We start from the raw sequence: 19,137 nt of genomic DNA on the forward strand, positions 1-19,137 counted from the left end.
AGTTCATTGGCGATAATCGTTGTACGCGTTATACAAACATATAAACACCTGGTCAAGTGAAGGTCAAGAGTTTAATTTACGATCTTCATTGAAATTTGCATTTAAAAAAAAATAAAATTAATAAAAAAACATTTCTTTTTTATTGAATATTCGTATTCTTTGTCAATGTTCGAATGTTCGATAGTGTTTCGAATATTCAAATATAATTCCCGGTCCTAGTCTTAAAGCTTTTATGGAAAATGGAAGACCTGTTAAATAAATGATTACGTTGATAGCATTAAATATCACTAAATCATGCAAGAATGACATAAACATGCTGTCAAGCGTTGCTTGATCCGATAAAACTATTTTAATATGTAACAGATAATAAATTATTCTATAACAAAATATCATTATTCATCATGTAAATGCTCATACTAAATTACTTATATAACTCTATCAACATTGTTTTTCAAAAAAGATTTGTTTTATAAGAATATCAAATTATACATTTCTATTGTTTTTATGAATATTTGAAATACTTATGGACAATGTGCTCATTGTTGACAAGTTAAATGTAAAATATAAAAATGTTCTATCTAAAATTATTTAATACATTCAAAGCTTTGTTCTGAAATATCACTTTATAACCTTACCACTAGTCTGTCCAGCCAGTCCTCTTCGTACTCATCATCTAAAGCATACATATGAATGAAAAAATTGAGTACTTCGCTTATGTAAAATCAGACTGTATTAAACAAGATATATATGATGGCTTTAATAACCCTCTTCTAATTTTGGTGGCTCTTTATAAAAAGAAACAATTAGTATCACTATAGAAAGTCAAATAATTGCTTAGGAAGTCACTGGTTATAATTGAAAGCCAAAGGTTGCTATAGAACATGCGTCGCTATTGAAATGCAATGGTTGCTTTGGAAGTCACTGATTGCTAAAAAAGTCATGGTTGCTTTGGAAGTCACTGATTGCTAAGAAAGTCAATGATTGCAATGGATTCAAGTGGTTGTTTAGGAAATTCATTGCTTATAGAAAATATGGAAAGTAGATTGATGTTTTGGAAGTCATTGGCTGCTATGAAAAGTCAATCGTTGCTAAGTTTGTCACTGACTTCATTGTTGAAGGATAACCCATGACGCCCAACCCTCGTGACTTGATGCGATTATGACCTTAAACGATTTAAACCTATTATTTATTATTCTAAGATCAACAGTTCAATGTTTCATGACAAATATCTACTATGATACCAAAAAAAAATAAGAAAAATCCAAGACAACCTAGGGCGGGGCTAATTTTGACACAGGGCTATGATTTGAACAAATTTGGTAGAGATCTTCTAGATAATGTCTCATACCAATTATCTAAGCTTAAGCTTTCGTTGTCATATAGAAGAAGTATTTGTTTTTACAAAAAAAGAAAAAATATATATTACCCCAAAATGCAAAATTTCAATAATTGTTGTAGAGTTGAAATAATCAATGTTAATGCTAAATATCTAAATATACCAAATCATTGAAATTATCAATTTAAACATTTTTAAAGTATTTACTATCGAAGGAAAAGACTTGATCCCATAAGGCGGTGTCAATTTTAAACAATTGTCATTAAGTTTCATAAGATAATGTTGCACTTAAAATATCTAAGCTCTAGGTCTTATACGTTTAAAGAAGATTTTAAAAGATATTATCTTCAAATTTCTTTTTGAAATAGTCCCTTTGACCAAGATGGTCAATGAAGCTAAACCATTACGCAATATTAGTAGTAGATATTTATTTAATGACAAATCATAGGAAATTTCCATCAAAATTAACCCATTGGTTTTTGTTTGAAAAATAGAACGACGGACGCAAGCACGATGGACACCGAACAAATTTTGATTATAAAAGCTCACTTTGTGCTCATATGAGCTAAAGGCCTGCGCAAAATATACATTTAATTGCAAGTACATCTCTCTCTCTCTCTAAAGACTTTTCTTATTTTTCTTATTTGACGATAAAAATATGATATAAATTACTGTTGAATTACCTTTTTTATTATCTAAATAAACTTAGATTGAATTTGCTTTTCGATTTAAAAGTAATGTTAACGTAAAGTTTTCTTTAATTCTTCTTCTTTTATGAAGTTACTTAATATCTTCCTGTGTATGGCATGGTCGGCTGTACGTTTGAAAAATCATTTGATGTAAAGATATTTAGGAACACATGTTTAAATTTATAAAAAATGAAGTAACATGGCATACACAATTAGTAATTTTACTTTAAATTGATAACTTAATAAATAACAAAGGACTGTTTCAGTAAAGAAAAATTCTAAAATTATATCAAAAATAACTGTTTGTTCAAACAATTAAACGTTAACCTGTGACCTGGTAGACCTCAAGTTTTCTGACTATCATTTGTCCGGAATTGATCGCTTGCTCTGACGCACCATTACCATCTTCATCGTCTGAACTTTGCTTTTCTACAGAATATGAAAACTTCATGTTAAGGGAGCCATTCAATTGCAGAAAATTATCCCTTGTCTTCCATTCATGCTTTGAATCTTTTTTAAATGCCTGCAGGTCATATCCTAACAGTCCTTTACCAAATGTAGGACCAAAATGTTTATCACATATGATAGCATGCTTTATCTCATCCTTTTTTATTGGAAAGAAGACACATTTAGCACCCAAACTGTCGTTCTTTTTAAAAAGGAATGCGTTTTCGTCCTTGACCTTTTGCTTTCGGGTTGAACTCCAGTTTTTAGATGTATAGCCGCCAAAAAATGTATTATATTTGCCATATAAGATAGTCACAGTTGGGCCTTTAGCGTCACACTTTAAATGAAACTCCCCTACATCTGCTTTGTCAGTGGCCTGGTAAAGCAAAGAAAATCCTATTTTCCTATTTTTGTCTTTACTTATCCGTTCACCAATTTCATCCAAAAGTTGTTTCGACGGATTCATCGTTTTGCTAAAAATATATGATTTGAAAGCATATTATTTATAAAATGAATCCTGAGATTTCCCGTTTTTAGTATGCATTATGTATGTATTCGTAGCGTCTCGTAGAAACAGTCTCAAAAATAATAATTAAGGGCATACGCATTTTTTTTTACTTGGGGACCATATGCCTCTTTTCATGGAATGGCACTTACGTGTCACATTGAAGGTTCCATCTGCGGATGTTTCAAAATTTCAAATTGTATCATTTCATGATTAATGTTGAATTCTGCTTAAGCCGGTGCTAGTGGGCGTGGACGGTAGTTTGCACTTGACAGTACCGTCAATGAACAGGCTCAATCAAACCGAGCCTGCAATATTTACAATTTCGCCGTGTTGGGCTTTCTTAAGGGATTCTTATATGCTCTATTTCATTTAATACACATGGATACAGCATCCCTATGGACAATGCTTTAGGAAGACCGAATTGTTCTTGAATTGATCGTTCATTGAACGCCGCCTTTCCTTGTTGATCTTGTTTATCATATTTTTTTACCTTATTTCTTAAGGGACCATTACCTATTATGTCAAATAATGGGATTTGCATAACTTTGTCTACAATTGGACATAACCTGTTAACATTTTAATGAATGGAATGTTTTTTTTCACACATAAATATAAACATATAAACACATCTACCTCTACGACATGATCTTTAAAATATACAACTTGACTCGCATATTATTTTGACCCATAAAGTCAAAATATTTTATTTACACTGTTGATTGCTTTAATTTTTGTATGTAAGTGCATTTTACTTAAATTGCAATAACTTGTTTTTTATACAGTACAGATAGCAACACTGAAGAACGCTGAAAGATTCAATTATGAGATTGAACTTTTAGACTGGTTTGATTTTGGGAAAATGTTCATCCTAACGGCATTTTTTAGTACAAGCAGGTAGTTGGGCTTACTTACCTATTTCTGTACGCTGAATTCATTTTTTGCTCTACCACGGCTGTATTTTTAGTCCTTGACCTTTAAAAATCAATTTCAAAATGGCCGCCATTTAATTTTTTAATTTTACTTTAATTTTCCAATGGGCGAGATATAAACATATTTTTTTGGCATTTTAATTAAAGGCATTTTAAATTTCAGTCTGCTGAAGTGTGTACGAGAAGAAGAGATGCAAAAACAATAAAATTTATTGCGGCAGCCATCTTGGATTTCAAAATGGCTGACAATTTCCTATGTTTTATACACTGTATTATAATAAAAGAAAACAAGCACGAGAAGACATTTTACCAGGCATGTTTTCTTTTATTAGAAAAGCAGTGATACTAATTAAGACTTCCAAGCGTAGATTTTGAAAAAACATCCATTAAAACTACAATATTTATGGTGCAAAAAGGTCACAATTTATACCCTAATACAACGTAAATGAGAGTCATATTTGCGTTCACTTTGACATTGAGATGTTATTTTTATAATACTAAGAATACAATTCATGTTCTTTAAATTATTGCGATGTTTTTTAAATTGGATTCGTATCGCTCTGAGGGGCGACCTGCTCAAATGTCTGTTCGTCTGTCTATCTGTCCGAGCGTCCTCTTGTGTCAGTTAGGGATATTTGCGATCACAATTAGGCGTTTAGATTAATTCCGTATACCCCCAACCTATAGGATGAATAGACAAAAGGCTGCTTTTAGAGTAAGAAACAAACATTAAGATAACAGACATCTTCACAAATCTCTCTCAGAGCTTGTCCCTGTCTGTCTGTTTTAATATCGTCCATATATGTCATTTTTGGTTAGATTTAGAAATAATTGCATTAATGTGTGGCACATTGATACAATGTCATAAGAAAGACCCAGATTTGAAGCTCAACTCCTCAAGTTAGACTTGAAAGTGCTTGAAAAAAGATGTGCATTTAAGTATTCTGTCATTAAGAGATGGATTTTGAAAAAAAAGCGTAAACTATAACTATAAAAGCCTATAATAACGAAAAGGGAAATGATATACTTTATATTATTACTTAATCTTCAAACAGGGATACCATAAAAATTGTTTGGTTATTTCTCATGTCAATGTCAATTGCGCAAGAACATGTACTGGACCGTGTAGTGATTGAGAGCCAATTCAACAGTCCAAAGATCAGGGTCATGTCTATCAAGAAAGACAAGTTGGTAAAAGTTCATTGGTGAATCCGATCAACAATTTTTCATGAACGACATGATATTTAAAAAAAGTCTTAGTATTTCCAAAAGTAATATAGGAATCGCCATCCAGGCTGGCATTCGAAAAATAAATATATATTTTTTTCATGAAATAGACTACTTTCCTGAGTAACAGAGTTAATGTTTCTTATTGTAAGAAAAATATTCCATGTTTATACCATGGAAGCCGCTACATACTAGTGTCGAGCTTCGTGCATGAGGATAGTATTTCATTTGCTTATAGGTAACCCGCCAATAACATGGTGGTTGAAGCCCCCGTGTTAGGACTTTTGTCGTTTATTTTGTTATCATGTGGTGTTAAAATATCTGTTTTGATTGACCTAGAGCAGGCGGTGTACGGGTAAAAATATTTAAATCTTGTTAAGTAATAGAAAGAGCATCGAAACACGAGGCTATCTGATTTGTACGAGGGGGCGTAGCCCCCGAGTATAAATCAGATTGCCGAGTGTTTTGGTGATATCATAGTCAAACATAAAAACACGTTCCCTGATACCACAATATGAAACCCCACAAAAAAGTAACCAATGAACGAGCATCTGAATATGATATTTCCATCGCTTTCCCTTTCTCTGTCGTCACAATATGAAAACCCCGGACAAAATGAACCAACAATGGGCATGCTCTGGAGTGCGGGTAACTAATACCCGCACTCCAGTTAACGCACGGTGCATGTATATGTATACGATTTAACTCTGTCACATTTTCAACAGAAAGGTCCCCAAACTATGATACAATTGTATATGCCGCCGTCCTGGAACGACAATAACTGCGTAAATGTGTAATTTGAAAAGGTCGTGTCATGCACAAGCAGGGTATGTCTACAGTTAAACTTCTATATCATAAATCATGATATAAACGTAACAAGGTGGTTGTGTCCGATCTATAACTTTCTCATTAATTGATGCATTTTGAAATAATAATTCTGCATAAATATATGGCACATTGGGACAATGAGTCAAATGTAAACCCATCTGATGATGTAAATCAAAGATCAAAATCATAATTTCACTTCGAACAAAATATTTCCTTAAAGTGTCTGAAAAGTCTGGTTAACGAGTTTGTCATTCATGGATGAATTAAAAATCATTTGGGATAAATATAGTGCCTCTTTGTAAGACGACATGTAGCGAACAAATGTTCCAAGGTCACACTTGTATTTCAAAAGTCATGGTATGAGAGTGCATTTGTGGTTAGTCCAGTCCATATATGTGTTATTCAGCGAGAGCTAAGAATAAATACGTGGTACTTTGAAACAATTTGTCTTGAGTGAGAAAAGAATTGTCGCATAAAGTAAGATTCAGACATTAAAGGTCATATTTTGAAGGTCATGTCCGGTCATGAATTCTGTCATTTATTAGATGGATATTGGCATAACTGGGCATACATTTGTGGCACATTAGGACTACTTGTAATGCTTAAACTTTAGGTTGATAGCTAGATAGGTCAATTTAGAACATTGATGGTTGTGTCTGTATCTTTGTCATTTAATCATGGATGCATTTTAAAAAAAATAAGGTTTACGGAAGATACAAATAAATGCTTCTTAATGTTTCTAATGTTTGTAAAACTTGTAAGACTACAGTAACCATGCCTTCAATGTAAAAAATGGAAAACAAGGAAAGTGGCACCCCTTGATTATCTTTGTTTTACATAATTGTCAGGATAGTGCAAAAATAGTTGGTACACATTTTAGTGACTAAAATTACACTAAGAAATACCAAAGTAATATTATGGAGTGATAGTAGAAAAAATATGGATTAAATAATTATATTGTGGCAAATGACATCAAAATATGTTATATCATAATGGAATAAGATACTCATCAATTTCTTGAAAGATAGCCAATACAAGAACATAATAAGTATGAAGATTTGAAAATATCTTAGTCACTTGAATGATTTTAAAACATGAGATAGAATAAGGCGCAGCGTCCTTGGCAAAGTGACATAATTATAATGAAGACGTTGATATTAACTAAGACAATGAATGAATAAATATCAATGAATTAAGACAAAACGCAAAAAATCTCGTATTATCAGTTAAGTTAATAAAATTTAAAGACATAGGCTTCGACGGCATATGTTACAAGATTTAGTAGCAAAAAACTAAAATGCTCTATAAAATTATTTTGTGTTAATAAAAAGGGGTAAACAGCAGTGAATCGTCAATATATTAATTGCAGAATTGGTATCAATTATCTGTCTAATCTTCTATGCATGTACCATCATCAAATACCCGCGGTAGACCTATAATGTTTTACTCTATATTATTCATTAACCGTAAGACAGTGCATCCTCGTAGAATATTTATGGTTCATGTTTGCGATACTTTTTTTTCAAAGTGAAAGGTAATAAAGATTAAAATGACTTTACCATTTATTTGAGTTTATTTCAATTAATAAATAGATGATCTGTTTTTAACCATGCCTAGGCATGTTTAAAGTTTGATTGATAAATACGACCCTTTATAAAGTAGCTATATCAATACGACAATACAAAATATCGAATAAAACAAATCTGCGGATATTTCTAAATTCCAAATTTCGCAATTCCCCCTTTGATATATGAATTTTGCGTAGGCCGGTGCTAGGGTGCTTGGACGGTACCTTGCAGTTTTAAGTAACGTCCATGTACAGGCTCAATCAAATCTAGCCTAAAACATTTTAATTTTGCCGTTTTGATCGTTTTAAGTGATTTTGTTGTTTTCTATTTTAAATCGGGTCGTACAATAGATATTGTTGCAAAGACATGCGGGCCCAGAGACATAGTCGCTGACCTGTGAAGATGACAGGCAATATTCAAAATATTTACATACTGACCTTGACTCTTGGCATTCAAATTATAAAATGACCTAGTGTCCATAAAGGTTTACACAAATGCTATTCTATCAAAATAAAAAAAAAGACTTAAACATCTAATGGTAAATTAAAATTTGCAGGTTTTATGTAAGACATTTGGGATCTCAGATACATACATGATATTGATTAATTGTCCAAAAGGAATGACCTGTGATAGTTTGAATTAAGTAATGATGTAAATTAAAGTGTGCAGAATACCTACACAGTGTGTACAATTCGACATGACATGTTGCTTATATCATTTTACATTTTTTTATACTCATGCCTACAGAAGGATCCATTTGTTTAAAAGCACTTTACTTATATTTGTTAAAAAGGTGTCCATTTTGAAATCAAAGATGGCCGACACAGCAGTCAATGTGTAAAGCATGTATAATTATCAGCCAATTATTCCTAAACGTAATTGAAACTTTATTCCATGTAGATTAACAGACATACGATACGATACGTACCAGAAATATTTTTTTTAAGTAGATGGTTAAAGGACAATGGCGGCCATTTGATTTGACCTTAAGAAGGTCAAGGACTTCGAGTACAGCCGTGGTAGAGCACAAAATGGATTCAGCGTACCTGAATTATGTAAAAACGATTGACTACCTGCTTGTACTAAAAAATGCCGTTAGACTCTTAACGAAGGGTCTTTTCTGAAAATCAAACCCGTCTATTTGACCATCAATGTTAAAATATTACATTTTGCTTTGATTAAATTGACAGTGTTTAGTAAATAAAAAAATATTACATGAGCAAGCACATTTTTTTTAATAGCAGAAATCAAATTTTCAAACAAAACGTTATTGGAGAGAATTCGAAGGTCGTCCGGAAAGTTCGTAGACACCTGATTTAATACAAGTATTACGCATTAGAACTAAATGAAACTTTCTCCAATCACTCATCAATGTTCAGTTATCGATTCTACAAAATTTCAAAACTTTCCGTTTTTAAACAATGAAACGGCACGGGTTTATGTGAAGGGATGTGCAGGTGTGTGGAGCACGCCATGACGTTACGTCGTGAATGTACTTACTTAAATGTGACGTCGAAGTAGGAGCGTCGTTATTCTTTCTCAAAATATTCACCGTTGCAGCTCACACATTTCCTCTATCAACCTATTTGTCATACACCTTTGAATATCAGTGACTCCCAGTTTCATAAATAATGCGTGATGTTGCTTTTTGAAATTCCTGAACTTTATACATCTGAATTGCGACTTTAACAATGGGAACACGGCGAAATCCATCGTTGCTTAGTCCATACTGTATGGTCCATGCAGAATTGTCTCAAACTAAATGTCCAGCAAAGTACAGATGAAGTAGTTGCAGCCGTATGAAAATCTGGAAACAAAGTGATCCCTCGGAAGCTTTAATCACAACACAATTACAAGAGAACTGCAAACTCAGTTTGATTGTTGCTCTAACAAGCGCCTCTTCATTATCACTGGAAAGTAACCTGGGAACCCAACATGCACAAACAAGTTTCATTCCAAAGTATTCAGTTAAAATCGTATGCACAGTTGTCATTGTTCAGATATAGTTCTTTACGAAAGGCGCCGGTCATCGTCAATGACGCTCTTCGTTAAGGATTTGTCATTAATAATATTAAGTCTTCCTGAACATAAATATTCTGTAGTTTCAACTCTACCATCATGAAATCGCTTGTACAATTTGTATACATGAGTACAAGAAGCACTTGGCCTCTTACTGTTTGAATTACTAAATTCAATCGTCCCTTCTGACGTTTACTTAAGCCTCATGCAGAATTTAACTAGCACACGCTGCTCCGCCCAAACGTTGGACATCGTCATTTTGGCGAGTTTTCTTCCATAATTTATTGGCAATACTTCTCATCACTTTTTCATTTCTAAAGCGATAACTTTCAATTCATAACAATTAAATGTCAGATTGTAACGTCACGTCAGGGAGTGTTACCCACGATTTTAACAGGTAAATACCAAAATAAAAAAGGCGCATGAGACTGGTGAATGCTCCAGGTACGCATATACAAGGTTGCAACGAAAACGACCACATGAGTACCGATATCAATTTCATGTTTTTTTTAATCGGGATCAAGCTATGCAATTATGATCAAGAGTGCGCTCAACATATAAAAAAGTAAAAGAATAGAATTCACAAAGAAATATCGGTTGTCTACGAACTCTCCAGACAAGCCTCGTAATTTATCGAAAACAGAACCTGTTCTATCTATTCCATACTTTGGCTGTTTGTTTGTAACTAAGAAAATTGTCGCAGTTAAATTAACACTTAAAATTTAATATGACATCGCATTAGAACAAAGATGATAAATAAACACTGTATGTCACTTTGTATGAGTGTTTTGAATTAAATTCATGGATATCAAGACATTTGTGGTACTTGGACATTTGTTCAGACCCGGATTTGTAGAAAACCCTGAAAGCTGTAGTCAAAAATCTATGAAATCAATGAAAGATTTCACAAGGGAAATATATAAAAACAGCATCTGATGATAATGCTGACTGTTTTGAAGTAAGAACTGCTTTTCATAGTCATATCGCAGACTTAATTAAAAAAGATACGCAAAAGCCAAGGCGTGATTGCTGCACTGAAATTATTTTCTATCTGTTGTGGAAGAAAATTGTGTTAACTTGATAAAAGATTCAGACGACGTTGAACAATGAATATCTAGTTTGCGAAGATTGAATACAAATGATACAGACACGAAAGGAAATTTTACACCAGGGACTGACACGGCATTGTGTATATCATCTAGTGATTGAATGAATTATAAACATCCTTAAATGTCGAAGGATAGATGAATACAAAATGTACAGGTGCAGATGATACAAGATTTTAGATGTATGCATTTTTTACGTGATGCACGTGAAGATTGCATGTGAAAGAGAAAGATAAAAAGCAATATTGAACAAAAGCAATGATTTAATAAGTGCCATCGAAATGTAAGTGTAAAAATATGTTGTTACGACTAGGCTTCTCCTGTGAAATAGATCAATATAAAATGCATTGTAAAGCAAGTATTAATGCATTAGCAAATGAAATGAAATCGCATCGCAGCGGTTGGTTATAAATGGATCTGTTTACAGATTTAAGGAGTCGAGAGTTACTAATTACTTGTATGGTTTAGCATCAAACAAAACACACACAAAAAATATATAAAAAGTTTAAGTTAAGGTGATTTCCGGTCAATCGATCTTCTGCTCTGAATCCAAACAATTAATATGCACATCTCTTACGACTTAGTGACAGTGGAACAAACATAATTTATAGACGAAATGCTTCTTAATTGCAGCAACTCACTTAGATACAGATAACAATCCTCTTTGATTTGTTACGTGTTTAGGAAGGACAGTACAAATATAGTGAAAATTCTTGTGCTCAATTAATGCAGAGCAATAGACCACTGTAAAGACATGCACTGATTTACTGTTACAATCATATATTTTTAATTTTTGGAATGTATTCATAAGTTAAAACTAGTTGTGAATATTCGGTTTGTACATTTTAATTTTTGAGTTTTATTTAATAATATTGATGAAAATAAACTTAAAATAAAATTAGAAATCAATCAATTTGAAGGTGATATCACTGATTTTTTTTCTTATCATTTAAGCAAATTAAAACCCACTGGTGAATTTATCTTCTTTAAATTATATAAAATTTATGAATATTTTGTTGATTATTATTGATTGAAAATATGACAGATTTAGGCTGATTTTAATGTTGTGCAATGCTTTCTAAAAACAGGCGATTTTCTGTCACAGTTTTTACGTTTCTCCACCTTTCTGTTTCTCCACCTTTCTATCATTTTTACTGTGGTACTTTAGTAGAAAATTGCGAAAACTTTACTTAGTTTTCAATTGTGGAGAGAATTAAATATAAGAAGCTTAATTACTGTTTTTATTTTTGTGTCGCCACTACGACAACGGGAGTAGTGGCGACATATAGGGATCACTTCTCCGTCGTATGTCTGTCCGTCTGTCTGTCCGTCTGTCTGTCCGTTCGTCCGTCACAAAACTTGTCCGGACTACTCCTCATAAACTACTGGTGCAATTTCATCCAAACTTTACAGAAATGATCAGTACCAAGTTTAGTTGTGCATATTGTCAGCATTTTCCGGTTCAATGATTTTTGTAAGAGTTATGGCCCTTTAATAATTTTTATTTTTAAAGTTTGACCGGACTACTTCTCTTATACCAATAACACAACTTCCATGAAACTTTACAGGATTGATTTGTAGCTCAAGTCCTTGTGCATATTGCACGGGTTTTTCGGTTGAATGATTTTTGGCCGAGTTATGCCCCTTTGATAAAAAGGTGTTTTTTTATGTGTGTTGCCAGATACACAAAAGCTTGTCCGGAGTACTCCTCCTAAACTACTGGTGCAATTTAATCCAAACTTTACAGTAATGATCAGTACCAAGTCTAGTTGTATTCTGTCTGTCTGTCTTTCCGTCTGTCACAAAACTTGTCCCCACTACTCCTCATAAACTACTGGGACAATCTCATCCTAACTTTACGGGAATTTATGTCGCCACTACTCCGATCACTTCTCCGTCTGTCACAAAACTTGTCCCAACATGAAATTGGCCATCATGAGGCGACACATGTTATCACTGATCGCTCTTGTTGAATTATTAAAATATTTATTTAATAACCAAAATTCATTGTTTCAATTTGTTTTTTAAATGAACAAGACTTAAAGTATAGCTTTCTTTCTAAACATGTTGTTTTATAACATCAAAATTAGTGATATAAGATATTAAATGTTGTTCAAAAACAAAACAAATGATTTCAATATGTTATGTTGTGAATTGGTTCTTTTCTTATACAGACTGTTTTCATAGATATTTCACATTTATCCTGTTGTGTAGAGGGTCCAAAGGTTATTATTAAATTTGAAATTTAAGTTGACAAGACAGGTTGGTTATTACAATTCAGAGTAATGTCAATTTTAATGTATACTTTAATTACAAAGGAAACACAGTTTTATTGATATGAATTAAAGTACAAAATATCAACACTCAAAATCATAACAATTACAGTCTTCTTTTGGTCTCTTTTGAATTCTTTTATGGTTAAAAGATTAAACTGGAGTGTCAACATTTGTTCACAGTAAGATATAAATATATGAGTCTAAAGAGTTTTTGTTTAAGCTACTTGACTATCTGGAGGCAAGCCGCTATAAAATCTGTATTTTTTGCCTAAAATAGTGCATCAAATCCTTTTTAATTTTCAATGTTTATTTGTATATAAAGTCTTCTTTATGCACTTAAATGTTATGTTAAAATGCCAACGGTAGAATAAGCCTATCAGTGTGAAATTGTAAAATGACAGGTCAATGTTTGTTTTTCTTATCAGATGTTTCACGACTTGCACATAGGACGTTTGCGAAATTAAAAAAAAAATCATATAAAAACTAGCAAAATTGTATAAAACAGCCTCCGGAATAAGTTTGCAAATCCGGAATTTTCGCAAACTCAGCTACCTTTTTTAAATTGATTAGAGAAAAAATTGAAAGACCGGTCAATAATAGAGATAGAGTCGAGTAAAACCTGGCCTTTGAAATGACGATACCCTTAAAATTAAATGCAGGGGAGACATTCAAAGTTGGCCGTCCCATGGGGTTTTTCGATTCCCCCATTGGGGATTTGGTCTCCCAGTGGGAGTTTCGTGGGGTTTCATTTCCTCTTTACGAGAATGGGAGAAAAAAATCACGGGAGAATTAAAAAATTTTATATACCATTATTTTTTTAAAAAATCACTAATCTTGACTTTAGATATTCCTTCCTAAAGATATAGATCTCAATATAAATATTTTTAGAATCTCCCATTTTCATTATGGGTGAAACGCACCCATGGGTGAAATCACCCATCTTAATAATGGGAAGAAAATCCTATTTTGATAAATGGGATAAAATCCAATTTCTTATAATGGGAGATAATTCCCATTCTTAATATATGGGAGAAAATTGATTAAAATTGTAGCTATTATTATATTAATTACCGAAAATTAACTATTTCCGCGAAAATAAAGTCGAGGCTACAAAAAGAAGATTTAATTTTTTTATAGTGCAAATTTCTGTTTTAATGCGTTTTTAATATGTATTAGTTATAATTATACTTTCTTTGATCGATTTCATAGCCAATAAAATGTTCATAAATGAAATAATAAAAAAGTGAAGTTGTCCCGATATACATCATACTTAAATAGCTGTAATTCGCCGAGTTACGCGAATATAAAATTGCGGTCACAATAATAATGATAATAATAATATTGATAATAATAATAATAATAATAATAATAATAATAATAATAATAATAATAATGGAATTATGGTCAAGATCTTATATTCATGTAGATCGTATGTATAAATTTTATTTTTGTATGGATCTTAATGGATCCATACATTCGTACATATCTTAGTTTCGTCGGGAAAAAATCCCAAACAACCAAAACAAAAAAAACCCGCCTTGTTAGTTAAATTCAAATGAATAAAAATGTCTAATATATAAGAAGGGGAGGGGGGGGGTCGTCGGTAAAGTGTGGCGAATTGTCAATGAAGCGGATCGTTATATATACCTGTACCTCAATATAATGGGGGAATATCCCATTTTCATAAATGGGAGTGAATTCCCATTTCTTATAATGGGATTTAATCCCATTTTTAAAATAATTATATTATTCCCATTTCTTATTATGGGATTTTAATCCCAATTTTTTTTTGTTAATTTTTTTTGTTATTATTTTTTTTATCGTTTTTATGCTTTTATATTATTAATATTGTAGCTTATTTTGTGACAACCAACTCTTGCTTTAAACCTGATTGTAATATAATGAAAAAGACATATGGCATAATTGATGGTTACCTCTTCGGTCAATCATTGGTAATTATCGCCAATTTGTTTTGTTGATTGTCTTTTTTGTTTGTTTTTTTGTTTTTTGTCTCTGTTATTCAACACACATGATGACACATACGAGGGGTTATCCAAAAATTCGTGGACTTTTTAAATATCTCTTGAACATCAACATGTAGTGTAATGAAAAAAGTTTTTTATCAGCATACATTGTAGAATATTATCAACACATTTTGAAAGGAACAGTTAATTGTGTAAATAAATAATGATTTTATATTGCTTTTTAAAATAAGCCAATACACGGCCCCGGCGCACGGTAGAAAAGCGCAGTAAGTCTTTAATTAAATAATTCGTATATTTCTTGCTAAAAAACTAAAAAATAACTTAGAAAAACCCGCTGAACATCGCATATTTCTTCTATGAAGTCATTTAAGTAATTCGTTAAAATAATGGACGTCATTTCCGTTTATTTTTGTTGATATCGCTAGAAACGCCAGACGCCTTTATTGTTTACAACGAGAAAATGACGGACTCGCGGTAAATAGAAAGTCGCGCGATCATAAAGCGATCATAATTTTTTTTGTAATTTGGGAACGACACCTACAAAAAAACTTTTTTAAAAAATCAGCAGACGAACAGAGAAAAGAAAATTTCACGATCATTAGTGTTAAAGTTGGCATAAGAAATTTAGTGATGGAACATTACTTTGAGAAGCAGGAACTGTCATTGACCGCGTAACGTTGGAGCACAAGTTGTATGTTAATATTATGACGTTGACGTCAATAACATTTTGGAGTGCGCCGCTGTCGCCGACATGTGTTTATGTAAAATTAAATATTGTTGTAATGTAACAAGCTACTCACATGAAATTTTCTGTGTTTATTTGTTATTAATTCTTCTAAGCAGTGTAAGAATTTCAAATTAATATCTCAAATATATTTTACGCAACAAAGAAAGTCCACGCATTTTTTGTGATAACCCCTCGTATTACACCGGAACAAAATATTATTTTGCTTTTTCATGTCGGGGTTTTATCCGTTTAGCAATGATTTTGAGCATGCCCCACTCGCTTTAGTTGACGAGCTTGACCACTCAGCCACAGATGCTACTGTTTTTCTATCTAGTAGGAATTGGTTGTCCTATTATTCAATTCAGTCACTGATTTTTTTATAACTTACTGTGGCCATGCTATAATTTTCGCCACAATTTTATCGCCAAGCTCTAAACGTAAAAAATACTAAAATGACCATTAAATCTGAAATTTTGTTTATTTGGTTTTATGGTGCACCAACACAATGTCATATGGTGCATAAACAGTACAAAATGATTTCATCAAACCTCCGGTGAAACAAAGTTAAAGCAACACTAGGTGTCAATAAAACCACGTCACCTGCTGGTCCTAAAGAATTTTTTCGTACGATAGCTGTATTGTTTAGCTTCCTCACATGATGGGTTCCCAAGTTAAAAACGGGGTTTAAAAATGAAGATGGGCGGAAATGGTTTTAATTTCCCCAAACCTTTCCACTCTGCCCTGGGGTTGATCATCAGTATAAAATTTCTTTTTCGTTATAATTTAAACAAACATATAATAAATCCCTCCCGAAATTTTTTTTTTGTTTTTTTTGTTTCGCAAAAAACAATTTTTTTTATACATTGGCCCCCTAAAAAAGGAAATTTCGGTTTTAAAGTCTAAACACAGTAAAGGGCATATGCCACGTTTAAAGCTTTATGTTGGGGGAGAACCCCAGGTACCTTTAGGGATTATTTTAAGGGACAAACGGGACCCGAGTACACACCAAATTCTGTAAGCTACTGGGTACTTTTTACACATGCCCAAAAACGAAAATCCCTGTGGGGTTCGAACCCCCAAAACAGTAAAAGGGGGAAAATAGTTTTTAAATCAACAAACCTTAAAAGGGATTGAGTAAAAAACGCAGAAGTTTTTGGGTACTAGCACCTCACATAAAGAAACCCAAAAAAACCCCCTTGGGGTTCAACCCACAAACGAGGGTCCAAATGGTTTTTTTTAAACACGGGCCCCCAAACCACTGGGGTTAAAAAAAGCACTCTTTTGGGAAAATTTGGGAAAACCCAAATGGGCACAAACCCACTTCCCTTTCTGGAGGGTTTAAAAAACGATAAAACCCCCATAATTCAAACCCCCTTTTTCGTATTCATAACAAGTTGAAAGTGAAGGGTGCAAATTTTGATCCCCAACCCCTTTCAAACAAAACCCTTTTATCCCCAAGGGGTTTAAATTTCCCAAATAAGTGGAAATTGGCTTTTAAAACACAAAGAAAACAACATGAACATAAAATATATTTATTACATTAATATATTTATTAAAGGGACTCCGCTGAGGTTTAAAAGCCAAAAAACATAACATTTGAATTTCTTACATAAATGAGCTGGGGCACTTAAAACAGAAATATACAAGTTTACAAGTTTTACAATTTTATTCATAATTCATCCAGGTCTTAGACCCATGTGACAAAACATATAAATATATATATACAAATATGGCGACAAGGTACATGCATCACAAGTACGAGTATCAAATTTATAAATACATAATTTGATTATTTTTAGTAAACAAACAAGGGTACAACAATTATTTTCTTATGGATTTGGAATACACCTATAAATCGTATGTAAAATGGTCTGACATATTATAGGTTTAAGAGTTAATTGTGCCAAAAAATATGTTGAAGTATATACTGTGATGAAGCTAAGATCCAAAGCTTTCCATTGGTGTAATAAATTTTTAAAATAGGAAATTTTAAACTCGCAACTAAACTACTTTAAAATTTCTTGTTTAGAATAAGAAATATCTTTTATTAACTCAGAAGATTAAGGGAAAACACTTTTTTTTATTCCATTCAAATACCTCTGTTATTTGCGTAAATTTTCATATTGCAACTGTTTATGGTGTATTCATGTACATAAATGGCAAAAAGTCCTACCTTTTTCCACTTGGTCAATTTAGTTTGAAACGAAATAAAAAAATGTGAAACGTGGATAATTTTTCTTTTAGTAAAATATCCTAATATACCCAACCATATGCATGACTATAAATATGATAAAATAAGTAAAAATCACTTATGAAAATAGGTAACTATATAAATTACTGTACAATATAATATAATTTTCAAAATATAGCTTATAACATATATTATTATTAATATATAACTCACTTGCTCTTAATGCAAATGCTTTTTCAATGTACATACTTAGATTTTATGCAAAGATAGTTAAGAAATATACTTTGAAAAACATTGAAAATCGTATATTTATGCTTTTGTTAGCCCGATTTGAGTGAAAAGCATTTAAACACTTTATTTTAAAGGTTATTTTTTACCCAATTTGATAATGATTTCTCGGAAAACGAAAGTGCGGGAATGATCTTGAAAAATTTTACAAACGAAAGATTACAGGTCTAAACCTTCATCAAATGATACATTGATCTGGAAAAAAAATATTTTCAGTCCCATCATGTCAAAATACCTCAGTGGAGTCCCTTTAATTAATCAATATGATATTTATACAAAATGACAGGTTTAACCTTCAAATCTGGTATACATTGTATATAAAACAACATGAACATAAAATAAGATCGCATAAAATATATTTATTACATTAATATATTTTATTAATTTTATTTTATTATAATTATATCTTATTTATTAATCAATAAATTTGATATTCATTCAAAATGACAGGTTTAATCTTCATATCTGGTATATATATACAATGATTAAAATCGAAACTTTGTACATTACATCTCATTTGTCAGTCAATGATTGAAACAAATTTTTTTAAAAAACCCAAATTGGACATAATTTTTAAAATTATTTCTAGAATGAATCGAAAAATTCACCCCAAATCCAATATATCAGAAGCATCGTGTTTAATTTGTTGTTACTAGATGTCGTTATAATAGCTAAAATTTCAATAGCCAGGATAAAAAAACAAAGAGCCAACGCCTGGCGGTGAACTCATTTTGTTTAACTTTTTCTATAAGCAAACAAGTATTGTTTAAACAAATTATGTTTGACAGATTGGATTACATAACTGTACACAAAGTGGCGTCATTTCTTAAGCGCATGAGAGAAAAAATAAAAGTGAATTATAAGGATTATTTTGATCCGAATCTAGAAATCCAAAATGCTTCACCATTTTCAAAATAAAATAATTGAGTCCATTAAACTTCCACAAGACCTTTTAAGTAAATAGGAGAATGGCTTTTGAACATATTTAAGGATATAATTAAATTAAAATACTT

The 19,137-nt window shown here is 31.9% G+C and overlaps 1 protein-coding gene across 1 annotated transcript in view; it reads right to left on the bottom strand.

Annotated features, from left to right (window-relative positions):
- Positions 1-19,137, bottom strand: part of LOC132744346 (interferon-induced protein 44-like) — a 91,533-nt gene that overhangs the window by 14,405 nt on the left and 57,991 nt on the right. The window contains exons 2-3 of the mRNA XM_060733034.1: positions 2,353-2,945; positions 636-673 (exon numbers count right to left, since the gene is read on the bottom strand). Of these exons, the coding sequence (XP_060589017.1) occupies positions 636-673; positions 2,353-2,945 (631 nt within the window). The remainder of the gene's footprint in view (positions 1-635; positions 674-2,352; positions 2,946-19,137) is intronic.

The sequence above is a fragment of the Ruditapes philippinarum genome, unplaced genomic scaffold, assembly GCF_026571515.1.
Source record: "Ruditapes philippinarum isolate M1 unplaced genomic scaffold, ASM2657151v2 ctg536_1_1_1_1, whole genome shotgun sequence".
NCBI lineage: Eukaryota > Metazoa > Mollusca > Bivalvia > Venerida > Veneridae > Ruditapes > Ruditapes philippinarum.